Source organism: Hyperolius riggenbachi, chromosome 2 (genome assembly GCF_040937935.1).
Source record: "Hyperolius riggenbachi isolate aHypRig1 chromosome 2, aHypRig1.pri, whole genome shotgun sequence".
In the NCBI taxonomy this organism is placed as follows: Eukaryota; Metazoa; Chordata; class Amphibia; order Anura; family Hyperoliidae; genus Hyperolius; species Hyperolius riggenbachi.
The window spans coordinates 141006413-141031586 of record NC_090647.1 but is presented as its reverse complement, the minus strand read 5'-3'; the positions used below and the strand labels follow the sequence as shown (position 1 = coordinate 141031586).

Sequence of the window (25174 nt, the reverse complement as noted above, 5' to 3'; positions counted from 1 at the left end):
GTATATGGAGGCTATCATGTTTATTTCCTTTTAGACAATACCAGTTGCCTGGCAGCCCTGCTGATCCTCTGCCTCTAATACTATTAGCCATAGCCCCTGAACAAGCATGCAGCAGATCAGGTGTTTCAGTGGTTCAGACTTATAAGTCTGATCTGACAAGACTAGATGCATGCTTGTTTCTGGTTTTAATCAGATACTACTGCAGAGAAATAGACCAGCAGGGCTGCCAGGCAACTGGTATTGATTAAAAGGAAACAAACATGACAGCCTCCATATACCTCTCTCTTCAGTTCCCCTTTAAGGTGGCCATACACTGGCCCGATTCGCGGCCGTTTCGACAGCAGATTCGATCCTGGGATCGAATTTGCTGCCAATCGTTCGCGCTAAACGCACCCGCCGATCGCACCGTGCGGGAAATTACCCTCGATCGCCCGCGGGTAGGGAGCGCGTCGCTAGCGGCGGCCGATCCGGTATACATTACCTGACGCTGGCTCCCGGGCGTCTTCTCCGCGCTGCACCAGCTCCATCCCGGCGCTTCCTGTCACTGCAGTGACCAGGAAGTTCAAATAGAGGGCGCTCTATTTGAACTTCCTGGTCACGGAGTGACACAGGAAGCGCCGGGATGGAGCGGGTGCAGCGTGGAGAAGATGCGGAGAAGATGCCCGGGAGCCAGCGTCAGGTAATGTATGCGCAGGGGGGGGCAGGCAGGCAGCAGCGGCGGCTCCACAGATTGTGATCGGTTTCAGGCTGAAATCGATTCACAATCTGTTTGCAGTAAAGGCAGCCATACGATCCCTCTCTGATCAGATTCGATCAGATAGGGATCTGTCAGCTGGTTGATCTAATGGCAAATCGACCAGTGTATGGCTACCTTTAGTTGGAGAGCTTAATGGCTTGTTTGCATAGAGATAACAACTTGAGTTTCTCAACTCTTCCTGTACTGGAAACAATTACACTGATGTATCTGAGCTTAATGTTTTATTTCTTAGCTGTGCTACACATACAAATAATATTTTTTTTTCGCTTCAGTGTCTCTTTAAAAAGGAAATAAATATGGCAGCCTCCATACCCTTCTCACTTCAGTTGTCTTTAAATGGAACCTAAACTGAGAAGGATATGGATTTTTCCTTTTAAAAATACCAGTTGCCTGACTCTCCTGCTGATCCTGTCTAATACTTTTAGCCACTGCCCCTCAACAAGCACACAGATCAGGTGCTCTGACTGAAGTCAGACTGGATTAGTTGCATGCTTGTTTCAGGTGTGCGATTCAGCCACTACTGCAACTAAAGAGATCAGCAGAACTGCCAAGCAACTGGTATTGTTTAAAAGGAAACATATCGCTCTCAGTTAAGGTTTCCTTTAAGGGTTTTACTACAGGGAAGTTCAAATAGTCATTATTGCTGCTCTGCTTTATAGTTTAAAAAGATTATAGTTTAACCCCTAGCTGATCAATCCATGCCAATTGGCATGAACGCGGTGGAAGCCCCAGGACCACTCCACACCGATTGGCGTGAATGGCTGCGGGCGGGGATTGCAGGAGACCGTATGCATCACCGCATGAATGACGGAGCTCCCCCATCAGTCTCCCAGCGGCGATCGCCGCTCACTTGTGTGCCAAGTTGTATGGCCCTGCCGCAAACCCCTAAAGCTGCAGTGGCCCAATTAGGAAAAATGGCCTGGTCACTAGGGGGGGGGGGGGGGGGGGGGTAACACGGCGGTCCTCGAGTAGTTGAATGACAGAGTGCCGTTAAAATCTACAACTGTGACAGAATGATGCTATGTGATTAATAAAAAGCTATATAACAAAAAAAAAAATAGACTTTTCTTTGCTACCCATGTTCTATTCCTGATCTGTATTACACATGCAATTCATTATACAGTATACTTTTTCCGCTTAAGATTTGCTTTAATGGCATACAGTGAACTGCATCGTAAAATGAAAAATGACACATCGAAGTGGAGAACTACCAGTATTCATGCACAGTATTCAGGTTTCAAATTCATTATCCCCACCCAGAAATAAAAGGCAAAGCCCTTGAATTTTATTTACAAGAAAGTTTTCCTTTGTTGGAGGCTGTAAAGCACGTAACTAAACTGAATGAATAAAAATGTAAAAACCCACTTACCTGAAGGTAAATTTAGTCTTTTCAAAGTCTACTTTTACTTCCTTGCTGTCTTCAACACAGAATTCAATGAATACATAATCCCTCCTGTCGTACCATTTAGCTGATGCAGGTTGCCTGTGAAGGTAAGAATTGCAGTTATAGAAAGACTACAAATGTTCCCGCAGTTCCTCTACTAAACAGGTCTCACACAAAAATAATAAAATAAAAATGCACAAATTCAATACAATAATTAGAAAAAGTAAATTTTACTGTGTGGAATGCAAACTGAACACAATCCATGAACTCCCAAACCATATTTAGCAAGCGGTATTATCATAAAAATCAAATTTCAACAGCAACTGGTCTGAGTGTATTAACCTCTTGAGGACTGCAGGGCTAAACCCCCCTAGTGACCAGGCAATTTTTAGTTTAAAAGGCCACTGCAGCTTTAAGGCCAAGCTGCAGGGCCGCACAACATAGCACACGAGTGATTCCCCCCCCCCCTTTCTCCCCACCAACAGAGCTCTCTGTTGGTGGGGTCTGATCGCTCCCCCCATGTTTATTTTTTTTTTAAATAAATATTTGTGTTGCCGCTTTTTTTTTAAAAAAAACCCTCTTCCTTTAAATCCCTTCCCTCCCTCCCCACAGCCGGCCAATTACGGCGATCGGCTGTCATAGGCTTCTGCCTATGAGAGCCGATCGCTCTCTTGTCCCCCAGGGGGACAGCCGTGTCACACGGCTGTCCCCAGTGCAGCGCTGCTGCTGATCGCAGCGCTGCACAGAGTAAATAGACGGCGATCACGCCGTCTAACAGTCTCCCGAGCGGCAATAGCCGCTCGGAGACCGAAGGCGGGGCGGAGCTCCGCCCCCAAGCAGGAGATCTGCGCGCGATCTCCTGCAAAACAGAGCCCCAGGACTTTACGCCAATTGGCGTTAGGCGGTCCTGGGTCTGCCGCCGCGGCGTGACGCGGTCGGCAAGAGGTTAAGTGATAAAGATGCTAATCCTGCATTTAAAACTTTCTGCTGTTATGGTTTGGAGTTATCACATACTTAAAGAGAACCCGAGGTGGCTTTGTATAACGTTAGTGGGGCACAGAGGCTGGTTGGGCACACTAACACCAGCCTCTGTTGCCCCATTGTGTGTCAAAGACCCCCCTGCTCGCCGCTATACCCCCGCAATGCTGGCGACACGCAGCGTGTCGCCAGCACAATGTTTACCCTAGCGCTGTCTGTCAGCGCCGCTCCGCCGCCTCCTCCGCATCGCCGCTACCCGCCCTCGTCCCTTCCCTCACGCTGATTGGAGGGAAGGGACGAGGGCGGGTAGCGGCGATGCGGAGGAGGCGGGGGAGCAGCGCTGACAGACAGCGCTAGGGTAAACATTGTGCTGGCGACGCGCTGCGTGTCGCCAGCACTGCGGGGAGGATAGCGGCGAGCAGGGGGGTCTTTGACACACACAATGGGGCAACAGAGGCTGGTGTTAGTGTGCCCAACCAGCCTCTGTGCCCCACTAACGTTATACAAAGCCACCTCGGGTTCTCTTTAAAGAGCACTGGCCCTTTAGTAGTCAGTGCCAAACAGTTGCATGCTGGGGGTTCTTTTATCTATAATATATTCCTCCTCTTCCATTTTCCAGCTTAGCTTCTTATCTGAAACAACTCTGCTCAGCAAGGTTAAGGTGACTCAACGATTGGAGAAGAAAAAAAAAAAAAAAAAAAGACTCTGGGAGGAGGGCAGATAATGAATACACAATGAGCAAGAGAAGGGAGGGGGGAAACAAGAGTCAGGTAGGTTATTATGTCAGCATTAGCTTGGCAAAATGACCACTGCCTACAATAGGATTTTCTGCTTTTCCTTTATAAAATTCACAGGAATCATGTGGATAGCACAATACATCTGTTATGTAAGTAGTAGTATTATTTACTTAAATATGTGTTTTTATATTTCTAGGTTAGCATGGGTGTTGCTTGTTCTTGAAGGTTAGATGTGTGTGTACACAGGAGGGGGTTCATTTTGCTTACCTGGGGCTTCCCCAAGCCCCCTGCAGCGTCATGTGCCCTCACAGCTCCTCAAGCATCTTCCGGTCCCCCAAGGCAGCTTAGTTTTGTTTTCAGCCGACTGTCAGTCGGCCTCCTGCAACGTGTCCTCTTCCTTGGTTTCCCGCCGTCAAACTGCAGGTGGCTTGGGGAAGCCCGAAATGAAACTTTCCCCCCCCCCCAGGGTTAACTACGTTTTTTTTTTAGAATGAAATTTGCTTAAAGGACTACTATCGAAAATCATTTCATTTTCAATCACCTCAGAGTAGATATATAATGTATACAGAAGCATTACGGTGTTTTTAAAATGTTTGCCATGGCCCTTTTATTTACCATATATCACTGTAGCCTGTATCCGTCAGTCCCTGAAGTAACGCTGACGGACTTTTGTAACTAAAAAGTAATAGCAGGGGGAGCCTTGTCAGGTATTAGGGGAAAAAAAAAAAAAAACAGTTGGTTTAAGCCCTGCTCTCCCTAATAACTGTCAAAACTGTACAATGCTGTCTTACCTGCTGCCTGTCTTCCCCTTCATTAGCCTACCCCAGAAGGACCCCCACACTCAGGCAGCCCGCAGGCATTGAGGGAGGCGGCTGTCAGCGCAAGAAGAAGCTCTCCCTCTCCATCCATTCCCTGCGGGTCTGCCTTCCAGAGTAATGAACCGCTTTGTAATGAGCCGGTTCTCCCCTCCATTCATGTGGTGTAAAGAACTGCTTTGTAATGAGCAGCATGAATGGAGAGGAGAACCGGCTCATTACAAAGCGGTTCTTTACACCACATGAATGGAAGGACACAGTAAAGCAGCCCATACACTCAGCCGATTTTCTGGCCGACCGATCGATCGCGGTCGATCGATCGCAAATCGGTTGGCCAATCGACCGATCGACGGCCGATTTCGATGGATTTCCATCGAACTAGCAGGGTGGAAAATTTAGGTCGATCTGATGAGATTGCTTATCAGTTTGCATTGGCCTTAATGGAAATCTGATGGCAAAAAAATGCCATCAGATCGAATTTCAACAGATTTCAAACTGAAATCTATTGGAATTCTATCCTGGTAAAAAATGTTCTAAAAACGCATCAGATAGATCATCAGATGCATTTCTTATCTATCTTCTGCCAATCTGACGAGTGTATGGGCACCTTTAGGCTTTTATATACATGATATATCTACTGTGAGGTAATTGAAAAATAAAATGATTTGCGATAGTAGTCCTGTAACCTCTTGAGGACTGCAGTATTGAACCCCACCCTAAAGACAGGCCATTTTTTGAGAAATTGGCCACTGCAGCTTTAAGGCCAAGCTGCAGGGCCACACGACAGCACACTAGTGATTCCCCCCCCCCCCCCCCCCCTTTCTCCCCACCAGAGCTTCCTGCTGGTGGGGTCTGATCGCCCCCCAGATGTTTGTTTTTGTCTTTTTTTTTTTTTTTTTATAAAAATGTGTTTTTAACTATTCTATTCCCCCCTCCCTCCCCCCCAGCCAATCCATGTGATCAGCTGTCATAGGCTTCAGCTTATGACAGCCAATCATGCCTGTGCCTCTGAAGGGGACAGCCGTGCTGATCGCAGCGCTGTATCAGTGATTTTGTCTCCCGAGCGGCAACCGCCGCTCGGAGACTGAAGCTCCGCTCACCAAGCAGGTGATGCGCACGATCTCCTGCAAAACAGAGCCCCAGGACTTTACGCCGATCGGCGTTAGGCGGTCCTGGGGTTGCCGCCGGGGCCATGCCCGCCGGCGTGACGCGGTCGGCTAGAGGTTAAAGAGGAAATCCTGTGAAAAATAAAGTGCTACATTTTTACAATACTTATGTATAAATTATTTAGTCAGTGTTTACCCATTGGAAAATCTTTCCTCTACCTGATTTACATTCTGGCATTTATCACATGGTGATATTTTTACTGCTGGCAGGTGATGTCACTAAAAGGAGGAGATGCTGCTTGCATTTTTTTGGAAGTTGGAAACAGCTGTTCTTTCCCACAATGCAACAAGGCTCCCTCAGTGATGTCAGTACCTCAGTGCTGTGAGGCGCTGACACCACACTGTGTGAGGGGTTTCACCACAAAAATCAGCCATACAGAGCCCCCGATTCGTTTGAGAAAAGGAATAGATTTCTCATGGGAAAGGGGGTCTCAGCTACTGATTGGGATGAAGTTCAATTCTTTGTTACGGTTTCTCTTTAAAATTAGACAGTTACAAACCCAACTGAAATAGCATATGATGAAAAATATGAACAACTTGCAGTGAAATCTGTGCGTCAAAATAATCTCTTCAAAAATTAGCAACTTCTATGGGAAAATGGCAATTAAAGGACTTCCAGGCAGATTTTACTCACCTGGGGCTTCTTCCAGTCCCCCGCAGCCATCTCAGTCCCTCGCTGCTGCCCCGGTCCTCCTCACTGTCCTGCTGCCCCCCCCCCCCCCCAATAATGATAGTGACCCCAGCGGCAGGTCAGCACTTTTGCACCGGCACTAATGCCCATGTCATCTGGCGCATACTGCACATGCGCAGTAGTTGTGCGAAGGCACGGTGCATGCCAGATAGCGCAGAAGAGCCGATCCGCCGGCAGGGTCGCGATCATTACGGATGGCTAACAGGACAATGCGGAGGACCGGGCTGCAGCGAAGGACCAAGACGAGGCCCCAGGTAAGGAAAAAACTGTTTTATCCCGCTCGCCTCGGAAGTCCTTTAAGGCCCCATTTCCACAAGGATATTAAATGTCACGTGTTTTTTCCATGTTATTTCATGCAAATTTTCTTGAGTAACTGACTATCATTTCATGGGAAACCTCCGCGGTCAAAAAATCTGCAGCAAGCTATACAAATTTTGGGGGATTGGAACTGGCTACAAATAAAACGCATTCATTGGAAACTATGCCACTAAAATCGTAGACTTGTAAAAGAGAAACTCTGTTCCACTTCATACCTCCATTTTAGGTCTTAAAGTGTACCTGAGGCGGAATGTCTATAGTGTACCTGAGGCGGAATGTCTATGAATATTTGGACACAGAGGCATGTTCGTGATATAATCACATGCCTCTGTGCCCTTTCCCTACCGTTGTTGGGTCCCCCTGACCGCTGCTACCCCGCCAATAATTAGACATTGCGAATGTCGATATCTGCAATGCAGAAGGGACCTCCTTTGCCTGAGAGGGACTCCAGCAGAACGCCCTCTCAGGCGTCAGGAACGCCCCTTCACCACTTCTTCCCCAACTTCCGTTCCTGCAATGTAAAATGAAAAAAAAAAGTGCACAAGAGGAGCTACGGAGCATGCTCTAAGTTCAGGCCCTCATGCACTAAAATTGGACATGTGCCGTTACCCTGGGAAGCACTTCTCAGGTCGCAGTCATCTTGGATTTTTTTTTACCCATTTTCACCCGGCGGAAGAATGGAGAGGCGGAGAAGAGCGTGAAGTGGCTCGTCAGGATCCGGAAGATGCGTTGCATTAGATAGGTTTTTTTTTTCAGCTCTGCCTCCGGTTCGCTTTAATTGATTGGTATCCTTTTAACAACTTCAACTTCTAAATTTAGGGGTCTCCCTAGGAATTTTCAGTGAGAGGGACTACCTTTTGGTGGAGGAGCCTGTCGTACCCATTTTCCCTTACCTCCCTAAGGTCCATAAACCTGACGTTCCTGCCAAGGGCCGCCCTATAGTGGCCGGCATTGGTTCCTTGGGAGAGCGTCTTGGACAGTGGGTGGACGGATGCCTCCAACCATTGGTGCGTCGCCTTCCGGGTTTCTTGCGTGATACAACACATTTATTGTTGAGCTTAGAATCCCTACAATGGGAGGGATCCTTCATCTGGGTCACAATGGATGTGGCCTCCTTATATTCCTCAAACTAGCCCTTAAAGCTCTAGACTTTCACATTTAAAAAATATGGGTCATTTACTTTCTCCTCCTAGCAGTGGACCATCTCCTTAGCCGGAATTAGTTTATGTTTGATGGGGTGTACTACCTCTAAAGATGCGGAGCTTCTATTGGAGCCAAGTTCTCCCCATCCCTTGCAAACCTGTATATGGGATGGTGGGAGGAGCTCCGCATCTTTGGAGAGTAACCCCTTTTCAGATTTTTTGTTTTGGTATGCTAGATATATAGATCTGCTGCTAGTGTGGAGAGGTCCTGAGCAGGAGTTATCTAAACTTGACATATTGCAATGACCTCAACTTATCCTTCAAGATGTCCCATAGTGCCACTGAAACTAACTATTTGGATCTCACTGAGTGGCCAGGTCACATCACGGAGGATACAGACCAGAACTTTTAGAAAAGAATGTGCAGGCAACTCGTTGCTTTTAGCAACAAGTTGCCATCCCAAACACACACTAAAATCCATCCCATATGGTCAAATGATCAGAGCAGCGAGAAACTGTTCCGATTCCACCAAACTACAAGAGTTAGATTTGGTACAATCCAGACTTTGACAGAGGGTATAGGGAGGATCAAATCACGAAAGTAAGAGATCGGGTGCTGCATAAAACAACAGATTTACTTACTCCTGGATCCTACCGTAGGGATAGACAACATAAAGGCATACATTTTGTTACCTTGTACAGCCTGGAATATAATAAAATTATAAATATCAAAAAGCATTTGCCTGTCCTACATTCGGATCCAAAACTTCATGCTGTCCTGACAGAGGGCTTTTCTTCACGACATGTACCGTATATACTCGCATATAAGCCGACCCGCATATAAGCCGACCCCCCAACTTTTCCCTGAAAAAACAGGGAAAAATGATTGACCCCCATATAAGCCGGGGGTAGGAAATGCTGGATTGGTGCAGCCCCCCAGTGTGTCCCAATATAGCTAGTATAGTGCCCAGTATAGGTAGGTAGTGTCCAGTATAGCTAGTATAGTGCCCAGTATAGCTAGTAAAGTGCCCAGTATAGCTAGTAAAGTGCCCAGTATAGCCAGTATAGTGCCCAGTATAGGTAGGTAGTGCCTCAGTTTAGCTAGTATAGTGCCCAGTTTAGCTAGTATAGTGCCCCAGTATGGCTAGTAAAGTGCCCAGTTTAGTTAGTATAGTGCCCAGTTTAGCCAGTATAGTGCCCAGTTTAGCTAGTATAGTGCCCAGTTTAGCCAGTATAGTGCCCAGTTTAGCCAGTATAGTGCCCAGTTTAGCCAGTATAGTGCCCAGTTTAGCCAGTATAGTGCCCAGTTTAGCCAGTATAGTGCCCAGTTTAGCCAGTATAGTGCCCAGTTTAGCCAGTATAGTGCCCAGTTTAGCCAGTATAGTGCCCCAGTATGGCTAGTATAGTGCCCAGTTTAGCCAGTATAGTGCCCAGTTTAGCCAGTATAGTGCCCCAGTATGGCTAGTAAAGTGCCCAGTTTAGCCAGTATAGTGCCCAGTTTAGCCAGTATAGTGCCCAGTTTAGCCAGTATAGTGCCCAGCATAGGTGGGTAGTGCTCCCCCCCCCCCCCGCTCCCCCCGCGGCTGCTATTTTACCTTCTTAGACAGCGGCCGCTTCCTAATCCGCGTTCCTCTTCTTTCTCACCGAGTGTCAGTGTATCACAGCAGCGCGCCGGGCGCTGCTGCTGTGACGATGCAGGGGGCAGGAAATAGCGCGGCTCCCTATAACGGCGATCTGTATCGCCGTTACCAAGGGAACCGCTCTTTCCTGCCCCCTGCATCGTCACAGCAGCAGCGCCCGGCGCGCTGCTGTGATACACTGACACTCGGTGAGAAAGAAGAGGAACGCGGATTAGGAAGCGGCCGCTGTCTAAGAAGGTAAAATAGCAGCGGCGGCCGCGGGGGGAGCGGGGAGGGGGGGGAGCGGGGCGCGGACTACCCGACCACCCACCACTAGACCACCAGGGAAGACTCGCATACAAGCCGACCCCCCAACTTTTGACCCCCTTTTTGGGGGTCAAAAATTCGGCTTGTATGCGAGTATATACGGTACCTACTTTGGGCACGAGCCTATCTCCTAGTGTGGACAGGCCCCAGCCCACTTGGCTAACACAAAAGGGTTCCTACAGGTGTGGGTATAAAACCTGCAGGTACTGCAGAGTTCACAACCAAACATGTGAAGTGGTCTCACTCTGCAGGCATAACAGCTACGACATGAGACAGTATATTAACTGTCAAACTTGTAATGTTTATTTGGTTATTTGCGTGGAGTGTGAGATACAGTACGTGGGCTGCACCACTCGTCCCCTTCGCCAGAGAATCTCAGAGCACTATAATGGTGCCGGTAGAGGTCTTAGAAATGTTGCTTATATCACCAGTGCTTCTAGCGTCTTCCAGACATTTTTTATTTTGTCCATTTAAAGAGTAACTGTCAGGCTGCAGAAGCTAATTTAAACCTCTATTCTCCTGTGTTAAACAGTTTAGAAGGAAGCCCAAAAGCAATTAGTGAAGATAAAAATCTCAGTTACCTTTGATGTGTGCTTATCAGCAAGGCTGTTATTCTTAAGAAGACGCAAGCCGCATACCATACTGCAAAGCATTCTGGGGCTCTCCCCTCGGCTGCTAATGAGATGTTACAGCAGCTTGTAATCGCTTAGCACTGATAAATCTTGGGCAGAGTACACTGCAGGAGTCAGCTATTGTTCCTAGCCACATGGCTCATTAATATTCACTGCACTGTTATTTAGTACAAGCTTATCTGTGATCAGGAAGCAGGCAGGACATGACGACACATTTGACAGAAAAACATGGAGCCTGCCATGAGCTGTCAGGAGCATCTATCTCTGCATATACTATATACAAATTCTGTGTGCTTATCAGCAAGGCTGTTATTCTTAAGAAGACGCAAGCCGCATACCATACTGCAAAGCATTCTGGGGCTCTCCCCTCGGCTGCTAATGAGATGTTACAGCAGCTTGTAATCTCTTAGCACTGATAAATCTTGGGCAGAGTACACTGCAGGAGTCAGCTATTGTTCCTAGCCACATGGCTCATTAATATTCACTGCACACTGTGTTATTTAGTACAAGCTTATCTGTGATCAGGAAGCAGGCAGGACATGACGACACATTTGACAGAAAAACATGGAGCCTGCCATGAGCTGTCAGGAGCATCTATCTCTGCATATACTATATACAAATTCTGTGTGCTTATCAGCAAGGCTGTTATTCTTAAGAAGACGCAAGCCGCATACCATACTGCAAAGCATTCTGGGGCTCTCCCCTCGGCTGCTAATGAGATGTTACAGCAGCTTGTAATCGCTTAGCACTGATAAATCTTGGGCAGAGTACACTGCAGGAGTCAGCTATTGTTCCTAGCCACATGGCTCATTAATATTCACTGCACACTGTGTTATTTAGTACAAGCTTATCTGTGATCAGGAAGCAGGCAGGACATGACGACACATTTGACAGAAAAACATGGAGCCTGCCATGAGCTGTCAGGAGCATCTATCTCTGCATATACTATATACAAATTCTGTGAAATCCAAACGTGGACAGTGAAATGCATATGTAATGCAAGTACAGCCAATCTTTAGCTACTGATATATGTGTTTATTTTCTCTGAGACCTTATACCTAACAGCTCCTCTTTAAGCAACATGTCAGTATTCAGGTTCCAAGGTATAGAAAGAGTAACACTATAAGGGGAGATCTATATAAGAGGCTTCTAAAACGAGGCCTTTTGGATTTGGAAATTAGGGACACGTTCCCCTCTGGGACTTAATTCTAGATTGGACCTTAATACATTCTATGACAAATAACTAATAAGTGTTCTTTTGCCTATCATAGGTCTAGTCTCTGCTGTCCCTACCTTAAAGGTGTACAGGGGGAACTCTCTTGTTCTCTGCTCTTCGTCTCACCGACCAATCATCTAGTTCTGTGTCTCTTTTTCCTGCTTTTGGCCTGCATCCCCTTAATCCCCTTTCCCCCCTTTCTCTTGTCCTTCAAGGCAGTCATTTACCGTGTAAGCCGCTATAAGCCTAAACAGAGCCCTTGTAATGAACGAGTTGCGACAATTTGATGCAGTTTTTTCATGTGTTTTTAAATGTAGTTTTATATGTATTGTATTGGTTCACACCATTTTTAGATTTTGATGTATGTAACTTTAAGGCCAAGATGGACACCCCTAGGGGTGTGGCCATACACACTATATAATCTGTGCAACACATGTATTTATAAGCTATGATTAAAGGGATACTTAAGTCAAAAATAAAAAATGATTTTTACTCACCTGGGGCATCCCTCAGCCCCCTGAAGCTGTATGGTGCCCTCGCAACCTCGCTCCGATCCTCCTGTCCCCGCCGGCGGCTACTTCCGGGTTCGGCGACAGCCGCTGACAGGCTGGGAACGCGAGTGATTCTCCGCGTTCCCAGCCGCTAGATCACCCTCTATGCAGCAAAAGTGTATATGTTATACGCTATAGCAACATAGAGGGTGATATAGCGGCTGGGAACGCGGAGAATCACTTGCGTTCCCAGCCTGTCAGCGGCTGTCGCCGAACCCGGAAGTGGCCGCCGGCGGGGACAGGAGGATCGGAGCGAGGCTGCGAGGGCACCATACAGCTTCAGGGGGCTGAGGGATGCCGCAGGTGAGTAAAAATCATTTTTTATTTTTGACTTAAGTATCCCTTTAAGGAGCCGCCCATACGCATAGGCTTTTATCTGTAACACTGATATAGATTAAAGATTTTCTACTTCACCCTACCATGTGGTGCAGCGGGGCTTTTAGCATCTGATCTCCCTGCTCCCATTTGGGCAACACACGTGAGCGTAGCAGTCTCCCTTTTCTCCTTTGTACTGCTTTAAAAACTTAAGGACCAGGGGTGTTTTGCCTGATCTGTGCTGCGTGGACTCTCCAGCCCGCAGCACAGATTAGGATTATGTCAGGGCGATCAGACTTACCCCCCCTTTTCCCCACTAGGGGGATGTCCTGCTGGGGGGGGGGGGGGGGGGGGAAGTCTGATCGCTGCTGGCTTGCTGCGCTTTCCGGGGGGGGGGGGGGGGGGGGGAAGGGTTGCTCTTCAATGCCCCCCTCCGCAGCGTTTTCAGCACTCCCTTTCCGTCCCTCCCTCCATGGGCTGCGCAGGACGGATATCTGTCCTGCGCATTGTAGGATAGGCTTCAGCCTATCATATGCCAGCGATCCCCGGCCAATCAGAGGCCGGGGATCGCCGATCTGCCTTGATTTCTTCCCCGCGTGTTTACATTTTGCCGGCGAGCTGTGATCGGCGGCTCTCCGGCTGTTCACGGAGACACCCTCCGTGAACTGACATGGAAAGGCCGCTCGAGCGGCCGTTTCCATGGAAAACCACTTAAGAACTGGTAATTTTTTACCACTATCATTCCAGTTTATTATCTGGCATTGTCCTATTATCTGCATTGTGGTATGTATCTTATTGCTATTACCTGTATTGTATCTATGGTCTGTTACCTGTATTGTTCTGTCAACCCTGTTATTGTCTGTAATCCTATTTATTGTACAGCGTTGAGTAATATGTTGGCGCTATATAAATCTAATAAATAATAATAAGACCTGCCAACGCCTATTGGCGTTAGGCGGTCGTTAAGTGGTTAAATATCCCTTTAACAGCCGGAGCCGCAAGGCTCTTTTAAAAATGGTAGATGCAGTGGGTAAAAAGTACATACTGGCTGCTCCTCTTGGTCCCCTCCGTCTGCCACCGTTCTTGTAGTGTATATGCCAGTGTCCCGGCGACTTTGCTGACCTTTTGTCCCGGACATACTGCGCCACGCATGTGCAGTATGTCCTTCCCTCTTTGCTTCTGGCCGGTGCATAGTTGCAGGTGCAGAAGCACGCTGACACTTCAGTCTCCACCGTGCGCGCTCCACTAAAGCAAGCTTCCCATGCTAAGTGGAGTCGTGCTGGATGCTAGCACTCTTTCGGAGAGGGTTTTAGTTTCAATATGGGGCACTTTTTTACAGCAGCAATGACTAAACAATGTAAAACTACACATGCCCCATAGCATTTACATTGTTTAGCCATTGCTACTAAAAAATAGTTTCAATATCGAGCGCTCTAAATCCCCCGTGCAAAATAAGCCCCCCCCCCCAATTCACTAGCATCCAGCGTGACTCCACTTTGCATGTGACGCTTGCTTTAGTGGAGCGCACACAGCACGGAGGAGACAGAGGTGTCAGCGTGCTTATGCACCTGTAACTATGCACCGTCCAGAAGCGAAGGACATACTGCGCATGCGTGGTGCAGTATGACCGGGGCAAAGGTCAGCAGTCGCCGGGACACCGGCATATATACTACAAGAACGGTGGCAGATGGAGGGGACCAAGAGGAGCAGGCCAGTATGTATTTTTTAACACCTACATCTACCATTTTTACTAGAGCCTTACGGCTCTGGTATCCTTTACCTGCCACACAAGGAAACTCAATTTGCTTTACTTTCATTTTTTACAGGCGTATTGGAGCTAGTCTACTTGGGAACCCATGGCAGCTTACTGTTCTCTGCAATATGGTTGCAACCACTTAGGTCTTGATCACATTGGGTGTGTTCAAAAGCATACTAAAGGTGCATACACACATCAGACTATAGTCTTTGGAAAATTAAAGATCACAGACCAATCTTACCACCCTTCATGTAGTATGAGAGCATTTCTACACAGTCTATTCTATGGAGCTGAAATCCATCAGAAAAAAAATCTTTGCAAGACGCTGCACACACTCAAAAGATCTGTAGCTGCACAAGATCTGTTCCTGCCAAAAATCCATTCCTGCAAATTGCAATGATAGTCTATGAGATTTGCAGATCATCATACACACGATTTAACTGACATTCATCTGCAGTTCAGATCCACCAGGATGGATTTTCAGATCTGCGGATGATTTCTTGATCTGCAGATGAATGTCAGTTAAATCATGTGTGTATGATGATCTGCAGATCTCATACTACCATTGCAATTTGCAGGAATGGATTTTTGGCAGGAACAGATCTTTTGTAGATACTGATCTTTTGTGTCTGTACAGCATCTGTGTGTGCAGCATCTTGCAAAGATTTTTTTCTGATGTGGAGTTCAGCTCCATAGAAAAGACTGTAGCGTATGGCTCTCATACTACATAAAGGGTGGTAAGATTGGTCTGTGATCTTTCATTTTCCAAAGACTTTAGTCTGATGTGTGTATGAGCCTTTAGGCGCATGATTAAATTGCATATATTGATGCGCATTTCAAAGCGCTTTTTAAGCAGACCCATGCCTTTTGCATGCACTTATTTGATCTAGCAGTTGTCAATTTGATTTTTTTTGCATATGGGGTAAAAAAAAAGCATCTCCAAAGCCCTTTGCTAAGAGTTTCTATGCACTAAAAAAAGCGCTCTCATTCACTTGCATTGCTGTGCGCTTATTTGTAGTAATTAGGAGACAACAGGAAACCTCATAGGGAAATCCTGCTAACATGATTGGAACTTAAAAAGAACCTGAGGTGGATCTTCAGGGGGGCAGATGGGAAACAGAGCCATGTTCATTGACTAATGACATGGCCGTGTCCCCAACCGCCGCTCTCTGCTCCCCCCCAGTTTAGCGACAACATTTGTCGCCAACTCAGAGGTAAACACGGGAGAGGAACTCCCTGTTTAAAACGCCCGCCAGGGGAATTGCTTCAGGGTTTCCTGAGCTGCCGTGGGCAGCTCTCCCCTGGCCACTCCTCCTGCCGCTCCCCCACCTCCCTGTGCGCTATGAGACAGCACAGACTCAGTGCAGCGTCGTGACCCAGGGGTCACGCAAGTGAAAGTTGGCCATTGCCGGCCACAGGAGTAACGTTTTTTTTTTGCAGCTACCTGATTCGCTCCGCCCTGCGGATCAGGTAGCCTACTTTTTTTTTTTGAGCCCACCTCGGGCTCTCTTTAACCACTTGACAACCGCCTAACGCCGATAGGCGGTGGCTGGTCGTAAGTGGGTTTCTATGGGGCAGTCTCCTGTCAGTTCACGGAGGGTGCCTCCGTGAACAGCCTGCGAGCCTCCGATCGCAGGCTAAATGTAAACACCCGGGACATAATCCCCGGTGTTTACATCGCACGGCGCTGCTGTCACAGCAGCGCCCTAAAGGAGATTGGCAATCCCCGGCCTCTGATAGGCTGAAGCCTATCAGTGGCCGCCCATAGAGAGAAGGGCGGAATAGCAATGCGGAGGGGGCTTTGAGGAGCCTCCCCCCGCAAGGCACAAACAGGCGGCGGCGATCAGACCCCCCCACAGGACATCCCCCTAGTGGGGAAAAAAAGGGGGGTAGTCTGAGCACCCTGCCCGCAACGTGATCTGTTTCTGGGGGCTTAGGGTCCCACCCAGCACATATGCAAATCCCCTGGTCCGTAAGTGGTTAAGATGTAGTAAGGTACACCCACACTTTTCTGCCATCTTGCTGTACACGGTGCTGTAATTAGCAAACTGTTCAATGTGATGTTTCCTGCTGGGCCCCTAATATAGACCAGTGTCCGTTTAGTCACACAAGGGTCCTGGTGTGCAATTTTAGTTTCCTCCCCCTCCCCCATTTCTTACAAATTATTGGGCCCCCCTAAACTAGACTAGCACATGGTTCCATAGTCAAGGTAAAATGGGAAGAAATGTGTGGGATCTACAAGCAATTACTGCTTTCGATTTCTTGACATGTGACTGATCAGTCAGGAAAGCAAAACACCATGGTTTTTTCTGCCTGATCATTCTCAACTGGTTTCTGAAAATATTTCAGGCAGTTGGCTATACACAATGCGATGTGCCTCACCAATAGACATTCACCACCTCGTCTAACCTCAAGATAACAATGAATGTGATTGGCCTGCATAAAAATATTTTATAGATCAGCATACGATCCATTGATCACGAGTATTAACTGATGGAATCACTCCCTGCACATGTAACGTGCACAGCCACCTGCAGGAGGGGAGCCTCGCAGCTCGCCTGGCCGTGTAGTAGAAGCTGAGCCATGCCCCCCCCCCCCCCCCCCTTTCATGGCAGATGCCAGGTGAGGGCCAGCACGAGATGCGCGCTGGGGAGAATGGCCGTGTAAGCGGATTAGCAGCTGCGGGCTCAAAGAAGCTTCTGGAGGAGATGCAAGCTGGAGAGCCGGGAGCGGCTCCTCCTCCTCCCCCAGCCTGACCTCTCTCTCACACGGGAGCAAGCTGCGCCCACACTGGGGAACCCGTGACTAGCCGGTCTCAGTCACTGAGCGGGCCCGGAGCATTATGAGGTGCGGCACTCCCACTTCCCCCAGCCCAAAGCATGGCGGGCGCCCGCAATCCGGCGCGCACTGTGGAGAAAGCCTTCTGCCGCCGCTTACTCACATGTTGCTGCTGCAGTTCCCCCGGCTCTCCTCACACGCTCCACGCTGCTCCTCTCGTCGTGTCCGCCGCACGCTACCCTGCTCCTCCCCGCGTTCTCCCGGGCCTGCGTGACGTCACCAAGCGACGGGCGGGGACTCGTCTCCAACTCATTCTGAGGCTGACCGCACACAGTCTCGCGGCAACACAACTGAAAGTAGGTGGAATCAAGCCGAGCCCCGCCCTCAAAGGCTGCTAATAACGAAATCGCGGTGGAACAGTGAGGAGGCGGGGCGCAGTGCGCGTGTACAAAGCGCCTGTAATGTTCCAGCAGTTTCTCGTAAAATATTTGCTAGGCGTGCCTCGAGGACGGATGATGATGTGATGCTAATTGTGCAAATTGCATGCTGCAGTTTGGAAATGACATAAACAAATGCAGTGCGGTAAGGGCTCTTTTCCACTATGAAATGCGATCGCGATTGCGATCGCAATCGCGTTTCAATTTCCACCATGCGATTGCGATTGAGCTACTATATTCATTATAGTCCAGCTCAATCGCATACAAAACGCGGCAGGACGATGATTGCGATTTGACAAAAATCGCATCGCAATCGGATCGCACTAATGGAAATTGCTGCTGCAGTTTCCATTAGTTTCATGTACCTTGCGATCAGAAGCAAATCGCAGGCTAGTGAAAAAAGGCCCTAACTGCTGAATTTGATTTGCTGTTTTCTAGGTTGCGTGTAGTTTGCAAAAAATACAAATATACAAAAAAAAAGTTGTAGTCAGGGCCTTCCTACAGATGATGAGTTCAGCTAAATAGGCCATATGCAATTAACTTTTTCTTTGTTTCTTAGGCAGGGAACACACTTGACTTTCAGTTTTCCGCGCGCGTTTTTATGCATACTTTTTCTGCACACTAAGTGTGTTTCCATGCAGGAAAACGCGCATGTTTTTTCACAGCAGCTGATGTAATTGATAGAGAAAACTGCCAAAATCTGCAGAATCAGGATGCAGAATGTCAGTTTTTTTTCTGCGCGCGAACAACACAGCAAGTGTGTACTAGCACATTGATTAACATGGGTTCTCAGTTTTTCTGTGCAGAAAACGCGTACGAAAACAGTCAAGTGTGTTCCCTGCCTCAAAGTTAAAGGACCACTGTTGCGAAAAAAGTAGGCAGTTAAAATCTGACAGAACCAACAGGTTTTGAGCCAGTCCATTTCCTCATAGGGTATTTTCAGAGTTTTCTTTGTTTTCAACAGCATTTCCTGAATAGCAGTTTAACTGCCAAAATATGGAGGAGCTGCAGCAAGGGACATATCAGCCACCAGGGGCTTGAGGAAACCCCGGGTAAGTAGATCCTGTTTTTTACTCTGTCCTTTAACCTCCCTGGCGGTCAATTTTTGCAGCCATGCGTCCACGGGAGGGAAATTTTTGTTACAAACTTGTTTTATATAGTTTAGCTAGCACTACACATGTGCCCCAAGTCTCCCGGCACCGCTCTGATCCCCCCGATTGCCGCCGGCTATATTTACCTAGCCACGATCCAGTGAGAACCGCAACTTCCCCCAAACAGCTTCTGTCGCCGCTATGGTGATGATCGGATATGACATCATGAAGTCATGCGCAGTCCCGGTCCTCCCCATAGCGTTGCCTGAAGGCTATTGAAGAGGCTGCGCCATCGCGGGTTACGGGGGGAGGTATGTATAAGGTAGGCGATCGGGGGGATCAGAGGGTGCTAGCTACATGATCTAAAACAATTTGTATTAAAAAAAAAAAAAAAACACCCGGGGCCATGCGATCCCCTGTGGCAGTATGGAAGAGCTGAGCTTCAGCGGGAGATCTCCGCTCTGCGATCGCAGCTGACAACATTTTTATGAATGCCCACCCAGAAGTCTAAAATACTGATGCAGTATTTTCCCTCCACGAGTATTTTCGCCACAAATTTTTTTATGAATAGAGCCCTTAGTGCCTGAAGCCGTTTAAACAATGAACCACCACAGTAATCACAGCTATCTAATAATGCTGGGTACACACTATGAGATTTTCTGGCAGATTTACTGTCAGATCAATTATTTCCAACATGTCCGATCTGTTTTCCAATCAATTTCCTATCGTTTCCTGAGCGATTTCCAATAGTAGTGAACGGAAAACAGTCGAAAATGATCAAAAATCCATCGGAAATCAGATCGGACATGTTGGAAATAATCAATCTGACGGAAAATCTGACAGAAAATCTCATAGTGTGTACCTAGCATATGTGTACCCACTCCAGCAGGAGGAAAATGGTCCCGCCCCTTGTGAGTCACACTAACCAGATGGCTTCTTTCTCAATTGCACATTAGCCCTCCAATAGGATCTAAAATTCAACAGATAGCCTCCAACAGTGTAAAAAAAACTTTAATATATTTCTAAAATGAGCAGTAGTGTGCTTACATTAAAATACATGAAAGCAGGCACATCACAGAGGTAGCAGGCGGGTCACCACGGTTACAAACAGCCAGCAAGTCTCCTAAGGATGGACACAATCTCATAACTCTCCTTCCTAATTAGCAAAGGTGTCCAGCGTGTCTCCAGGCTCCACCCTATGCGTTTCGTCATGGATGACTCATCAGGGCCATGGAGAAACGCTTGAAGGATGCTCATAAAAAGTATTAATCCATTTTAATGGAAGTATACTACTGCTCATTTTAGTAATATAATAAAGGGTTGTTTTACACTATTGGAGGATATCTGTTGAGCATAGCTCCAAACTGTCCCTTTTTTTGGAGAGACAGTCCCTCTTTGGAAACCAAATCCCTTTGTCTCTCTCTCTCTTCTTCATTTGTCCCTCAGTCAGAACTGATGTAAAGATTTATATAAATGTATGTATTTTTCTACTGAAAATGTGTTTAATTGACTCTCAATGTTGTTCCCATGCTTTAAATTGATATATATTCTTGTTTTCAAATGTTAATATGATGGAAAATCAACCAGGATAGAAAGGACCAGTTTGGTTTGAATTATAAAACAACATATTTTTCTTATGGAATCTTGTGCGTGCGTGCGTGCGTGCGTGCGTGCGTGCGTGCGTGTGTGTGTGTGTGTGTAGGGGGGCATGATTAAGGATGTAGCTTTGTGTGTGTGTGTGTGTGTGTGTGTGTGTAGGGGGGCATAATTAAGGATGTAGCTTAAAGGAATACTTAAGTAAAAAAAAAAAAATGACATTTACTCACCTGGGGCATCCCTCAGCACCCCGAAGCTGGATGGTGCCCTCGCAGCCCCGCTCCGATCGTCCTGTCCCCGCCGGCGGCTACTTCCGGTTCGGCGACAGCCGCCGACAGGCTGGGAACGCGGCTGATTTTCCGCGTTCCCAGCCGCTGCTATCACTCTCTATGCTGCTATAGCGTCTATATAGATGCAATAGCAGCATAGAGAGTGATAGCAGCGGCTGGGAACGCGGAAAATCAGCCGCGTTCCCAGCCTGTCGGCGGCTGTCGCCGAAACGGAAGTAGCCGCCGGCGGGGACAGGACGATCGGAGCGGGGCTGCGAGGGCACCATCCAGACTCATCAGGGCCATGGAGAAACGCTTGAAGGATGCTCATAAAAAGTATTAATCCATTTTAATGGAAGTATACTACTGCTCATTTTAGTAATATAATAAAGGGTTGTTTTACACTATTGGAGGATATCTGTTGAGCATAGCTCCAAACTGTCCCTTTTTTTGGAGAGACAGTCCCTCTTTGGAAACCAAATCCCTTTGTCTCTCTCTCTCTTCTTCATTTGTCCCTCAGTCAGAACTGATGTAAAGATTTATATAAATGTATGTATTTTTCTACTGAAAATGTGTTTAATTGACTCTCAATGTTGTTCCCATGCTTTAAATTGATATATATTCTTGTTTTCAAATGTTAATATGATGGAAAATCAACCAGGATAGAAAGGACCAGTTTGGTTTGAATTATAAAACAACATATTTTTCTTATGGAATCTTGTGCGTGCGTGCGTGCGTGCGTGCGTGTGTGTGTGTGTGTGTAGGGGGGCATGATTAAGGATGTAGCTTTGTGTGTGTGTGTGTGTGTGTGTGTGTGTAGGGGGGCATAATTAAGGATGTAGCTTAAAGGAATACTTAAGTAAAAAAAAAAAAATGACATTTACTCACCTGGGGCATCCCTCAGCACCCCGAAGCTGGATGGTGCCCTCGCAGCCCCGCTCCGATCGTCCTGTCCCCGCCGGCGGCTACTTCCGGTTCGGCGACAGCCGCCGACAGGCTGGGAACGCGGCTGATTTTCCGCGTTCCCAGCCGCTGCTATCACTCTCTATGCTGCTATAGCGTCTATATAGATGCAATAGCAGCATAGAGAGTGATAGCAGCGGCTGGGAACGCGGAAAATCAGCCGCGTTCCCAGCCTGTCGGCGGCTGTCGCCGAAACGGAAGTAGCCGCCGGCGGGGACAGGACGATCGGAGCGGGGCTGCGAGGGCACCATCCAGCTTCGGGGTGCTGAGGGATGCCCCAGGTGAGTAAATGTCATTTTTTTTTTTTGACTTAAGTATTCCTTTAAGTGTCCCTCTTTCTGATCTCAAAAAGTTGGGCTGTATGCTGTTGAGTTTTAAGCCCCATCTACACCATGGGACATTGCAGCGATCCGGCGTCTCGATTAGCCGCCGGATCGCCTCTTCCGCGTGCCCGCCGCGTCCCCGCTCGCATTCGATTCCCCGCTCGTCCCCGCCGGCGCCGCTTATCTCCCGCATGATTCCCTGCCATTGTCCCCTCGCGGGGATCGAGCAGGGAATCGGCGGTGCGGAGATCCGTCCTGTCGGATCTTTGCGGCTCGATTGATACTCGTGTAGATGCGGCTTTAGATCCTGTTGCTGCTTTGCTTGCCAGAGTGGAGGGCTTATACGCAGTTGAAAATGAAGCCATCTGGTGAATGTGACCCATGAGGAGGCGGGATCAACTTCCTCTTACTGGAGTGGGCACACATCTTTTCGGTTGCTGTGATCACTGTGGTGGTTCACTGCTTAAACAGCTTCAGGCACTATGTGTGCTTTTCTTGTTTAATTACTTCATAGGGTGACTTCACAGTTTATCTGGATTGGGGAGTTGAAAAAGCTTCTGTGTATCTGGGAACTGTCTCTGTCGAGAGCACTGCTATTTTAAAAACGTGATTAAAAATGATTTCCTAGGTGAAAACGTGAATTGTGTATGGGCCACAGGCAGTTAAAGGAAACCTTAACTGAGAGGGAATATGGATGTTTCCTTTTAAGCAATACCAGTTACCTGACTACTCTGCTGATCTCTGCGGTTGCAGTAGTGGCTGAATCACACACCTGAAACAAGCATGCAGCTAATCCAGTCTGACTTCAGTCAGAGCACCTGATCTGCATGCTTGTTGAGGGGCTGTGGCTAAAAGTATTAAGCCGCATCTACACGAGTAGATGCGGGCGCGATGCTCCTTATCAATCGAGCCGCTGATGTGGCTCGATTGATAAGATCCGACAGGACGGATCTCCGCACCGCCGATTCCCTGCTCGCTCCCCGCGAGGGGACAATGGCAGGGAATCGAGCGGAAGGTAAGCGGCGCCGGCGGAGACGAGCGGGCACGAGCGGGGAATCGAATGCGGCGCACGCACGGCGAGCGGGGACGCGGCGGGCACGCAGAAGAGGTGATCCGGCATTAGCCGCCGGATCGCTGCAATGTCTCATAGTGTAGACGGGGCTTAAGAGACACAGGATCAGCAGGAGAGTGGCAACTGGTATTATTTTAAAAGGAAAAATCCATATCCTTCTCTGAGACCTGAGAAAACCTGAGATGGACGATTACCAATAAAATCAACAAAAATGACCAAATATATTTTCCAACTCCACGGTGACCATATGTGACACATAGTGGTTACAATTTAGTGAAAAACTGAAAACACAGATATTACCATTATGTAACAAACATAAACAATGGTTACAATTCACTAACATCATGCTAGGGAAAATATGACAAGTAAAAACTTATCACCACACATCGATCGGTATTTCAATCAATATTTTAAGTGTTAAGATGCCTCTATATTGTAACGATCGGTGAAGCACAGAGAGAACCTGATTACCGGTGATCTGCAGTATCACTGGGAATACAGAAATATACCAGATTATAAGTGATCTGCAGTATCACCGATAATCCGATATACCAGCTAACCTCTGTTCACCTTAGTAGAGTGTAGTGTTTGGTGTAACAGTAACACTTAGAGGACTAGGCCTCAATGTAGTAAGGAGTACTACACAGATTCCTTCCGAAGACCTGAGCTCTCCAAGGCGGGAGGAGTCAGGCTGCAGGAGTGGGAAGGTTTGTCTGAAAGTGACACTCTGGAGGAAGTGTCACTAGCCGGACGGGGAACCGCCTCTAACAATAAGGTCGGTTCTCGAGGTTGGACAAGCTAGGTCGTAAACACACTGGCAGATAAAGTACAGATACAGTAGGCAGAGGCGGAGTCTAAAGTACAAGCAGGGTTCAGCAACAGGGAATCAGAAATATCGAGGTACAAGATCAGGAGGCAGGAGCAGAGTCAAAGGACGAGCCGGGGTTCGGCAACAGAGTATCAGAAATATGGAGGTACAAGATCAGAGTTCAGGTGTATAGTCAGGCAGGCAAAGAGTCATAACAGATAATCACAATCAAACTAGTACTTTAGCTATCAAACAGAATCTAGCTAAGTGTAGGATTACAGCTCCAGCTGGTCCCGGCACACTTGCGGATCTGACTACGGATCTGGGTGCTTCCACATAAGTGATCGCAACGCCAGACACCAGAGAAATGACCAGCTAGCAGTATATATACACATCTGCACTCCCAGCACCTCCCTAAGTGCTGGACCAATGAGGAGTGGAGTCAGAGTCAGCTGACCAGCCTGGTCAGCTGGCTCACTTCTGACTGTAATATAAATCCTGCCTGAGTGCGCGCGCGCGCGTCACTCTAAATCTAGAGGGACTACGAGTCCCAGCCACATCACTGTGCGGCAAGCCCTCGGGTGCCCCATGCGCGGGGTTGGCCGCACCGCTAGCCGTACGGGCGGCGGCCTCCCCGCGCTGGGATCTAGTGGAGATAGGGTCACGTGTACCGTCAGACGCGGCGGTTCCTCCGCATTCCTCCATGCAATCAGTGGGAGCAGCCGTCTCACGCTGATCAGAGGCGGCTGCTCCTCCGCGCCTCCTTACAGTACCCCCCCCCCCCCCCCCCCCCGAGGAGTGGACTCCGGACAACTCCTACCAGGCTTTTCTGGGTGCAAAGTGTGAAACTCCCTCTTTAACTCATCAGCATGCATGCGAGTCCCTGGTACCCATTGTCTCTCCTCAATGCCGTACCCTTTCCAGTGCACTAAATACTGTACCGAGTTCTGTACCAAGCGTGAGTCCACTATCTTTTCCACCTCGTACTCAGGTTGGTCCTCCACCATCACAGGAGGAGGAGGAGTAGGACCCACATAAACCGCAGGTTTGAGTAGAGACACGTGAAACGACCTTACGCCCCGCATGCTGGCAGGAAGATCAATGGCGTAAGTGACATTATTGATTCTCTTAGTCACGGAAAATGGACCCACAAACCTGGGACCCAGTTTGGCAGATGGCTGCTTCAGGGTCAAGTGACGTGTGGACACCCAGACTAAATCCCCTGGCTGAAACTTCCATTCCACGGACTGTCTCTTGTCCGCTTGACCCTTCTGACTCTGAAAAGCCTTCTGCAAGTTCCCCTTAACGATTCCCCAATTGTCCCTGAGTGATCTCTGCCAATCCTCCAGTGCTGGAAATGGAGAAGAGACAACTGGAAAAGGGGAGAATTTGGGTGACCTTCCTGTCACAATCTGGAATGGCGAGAACCCGGAT

General features: G+C 48.0%; 1 protein-coding gene across 1 annotated transcript in view; it reads right to left on the bottom strand.

The window, feature by feature from the left end:
- Window positions 1-17507, bottom strand: part of PTGES3 (prostaglandin E synthase 3) — a 38561-nt gene extending 21054 nt beyond the window's left edge. The window contains exons 1-2 of the mRNA XM_068267558.1: window positions 17345-17507; window positions 2127-2240 (exon numbers count right to left, since the gene is read on the bottom strand). Coding sequence (XP_068123659.1) covers window positions 2127-2240; window positions 17345-17346 — 116 coding nt within the window. The 5' untranslated portion in view covers window positions 17347-17507. The remainder of the gene's footprint in view (window positions 1-2126; window positions 2241-17344) is intronic.
- Between the last annotated feature and the right edge of the window lie 7667 nt (window positions 17508-25174).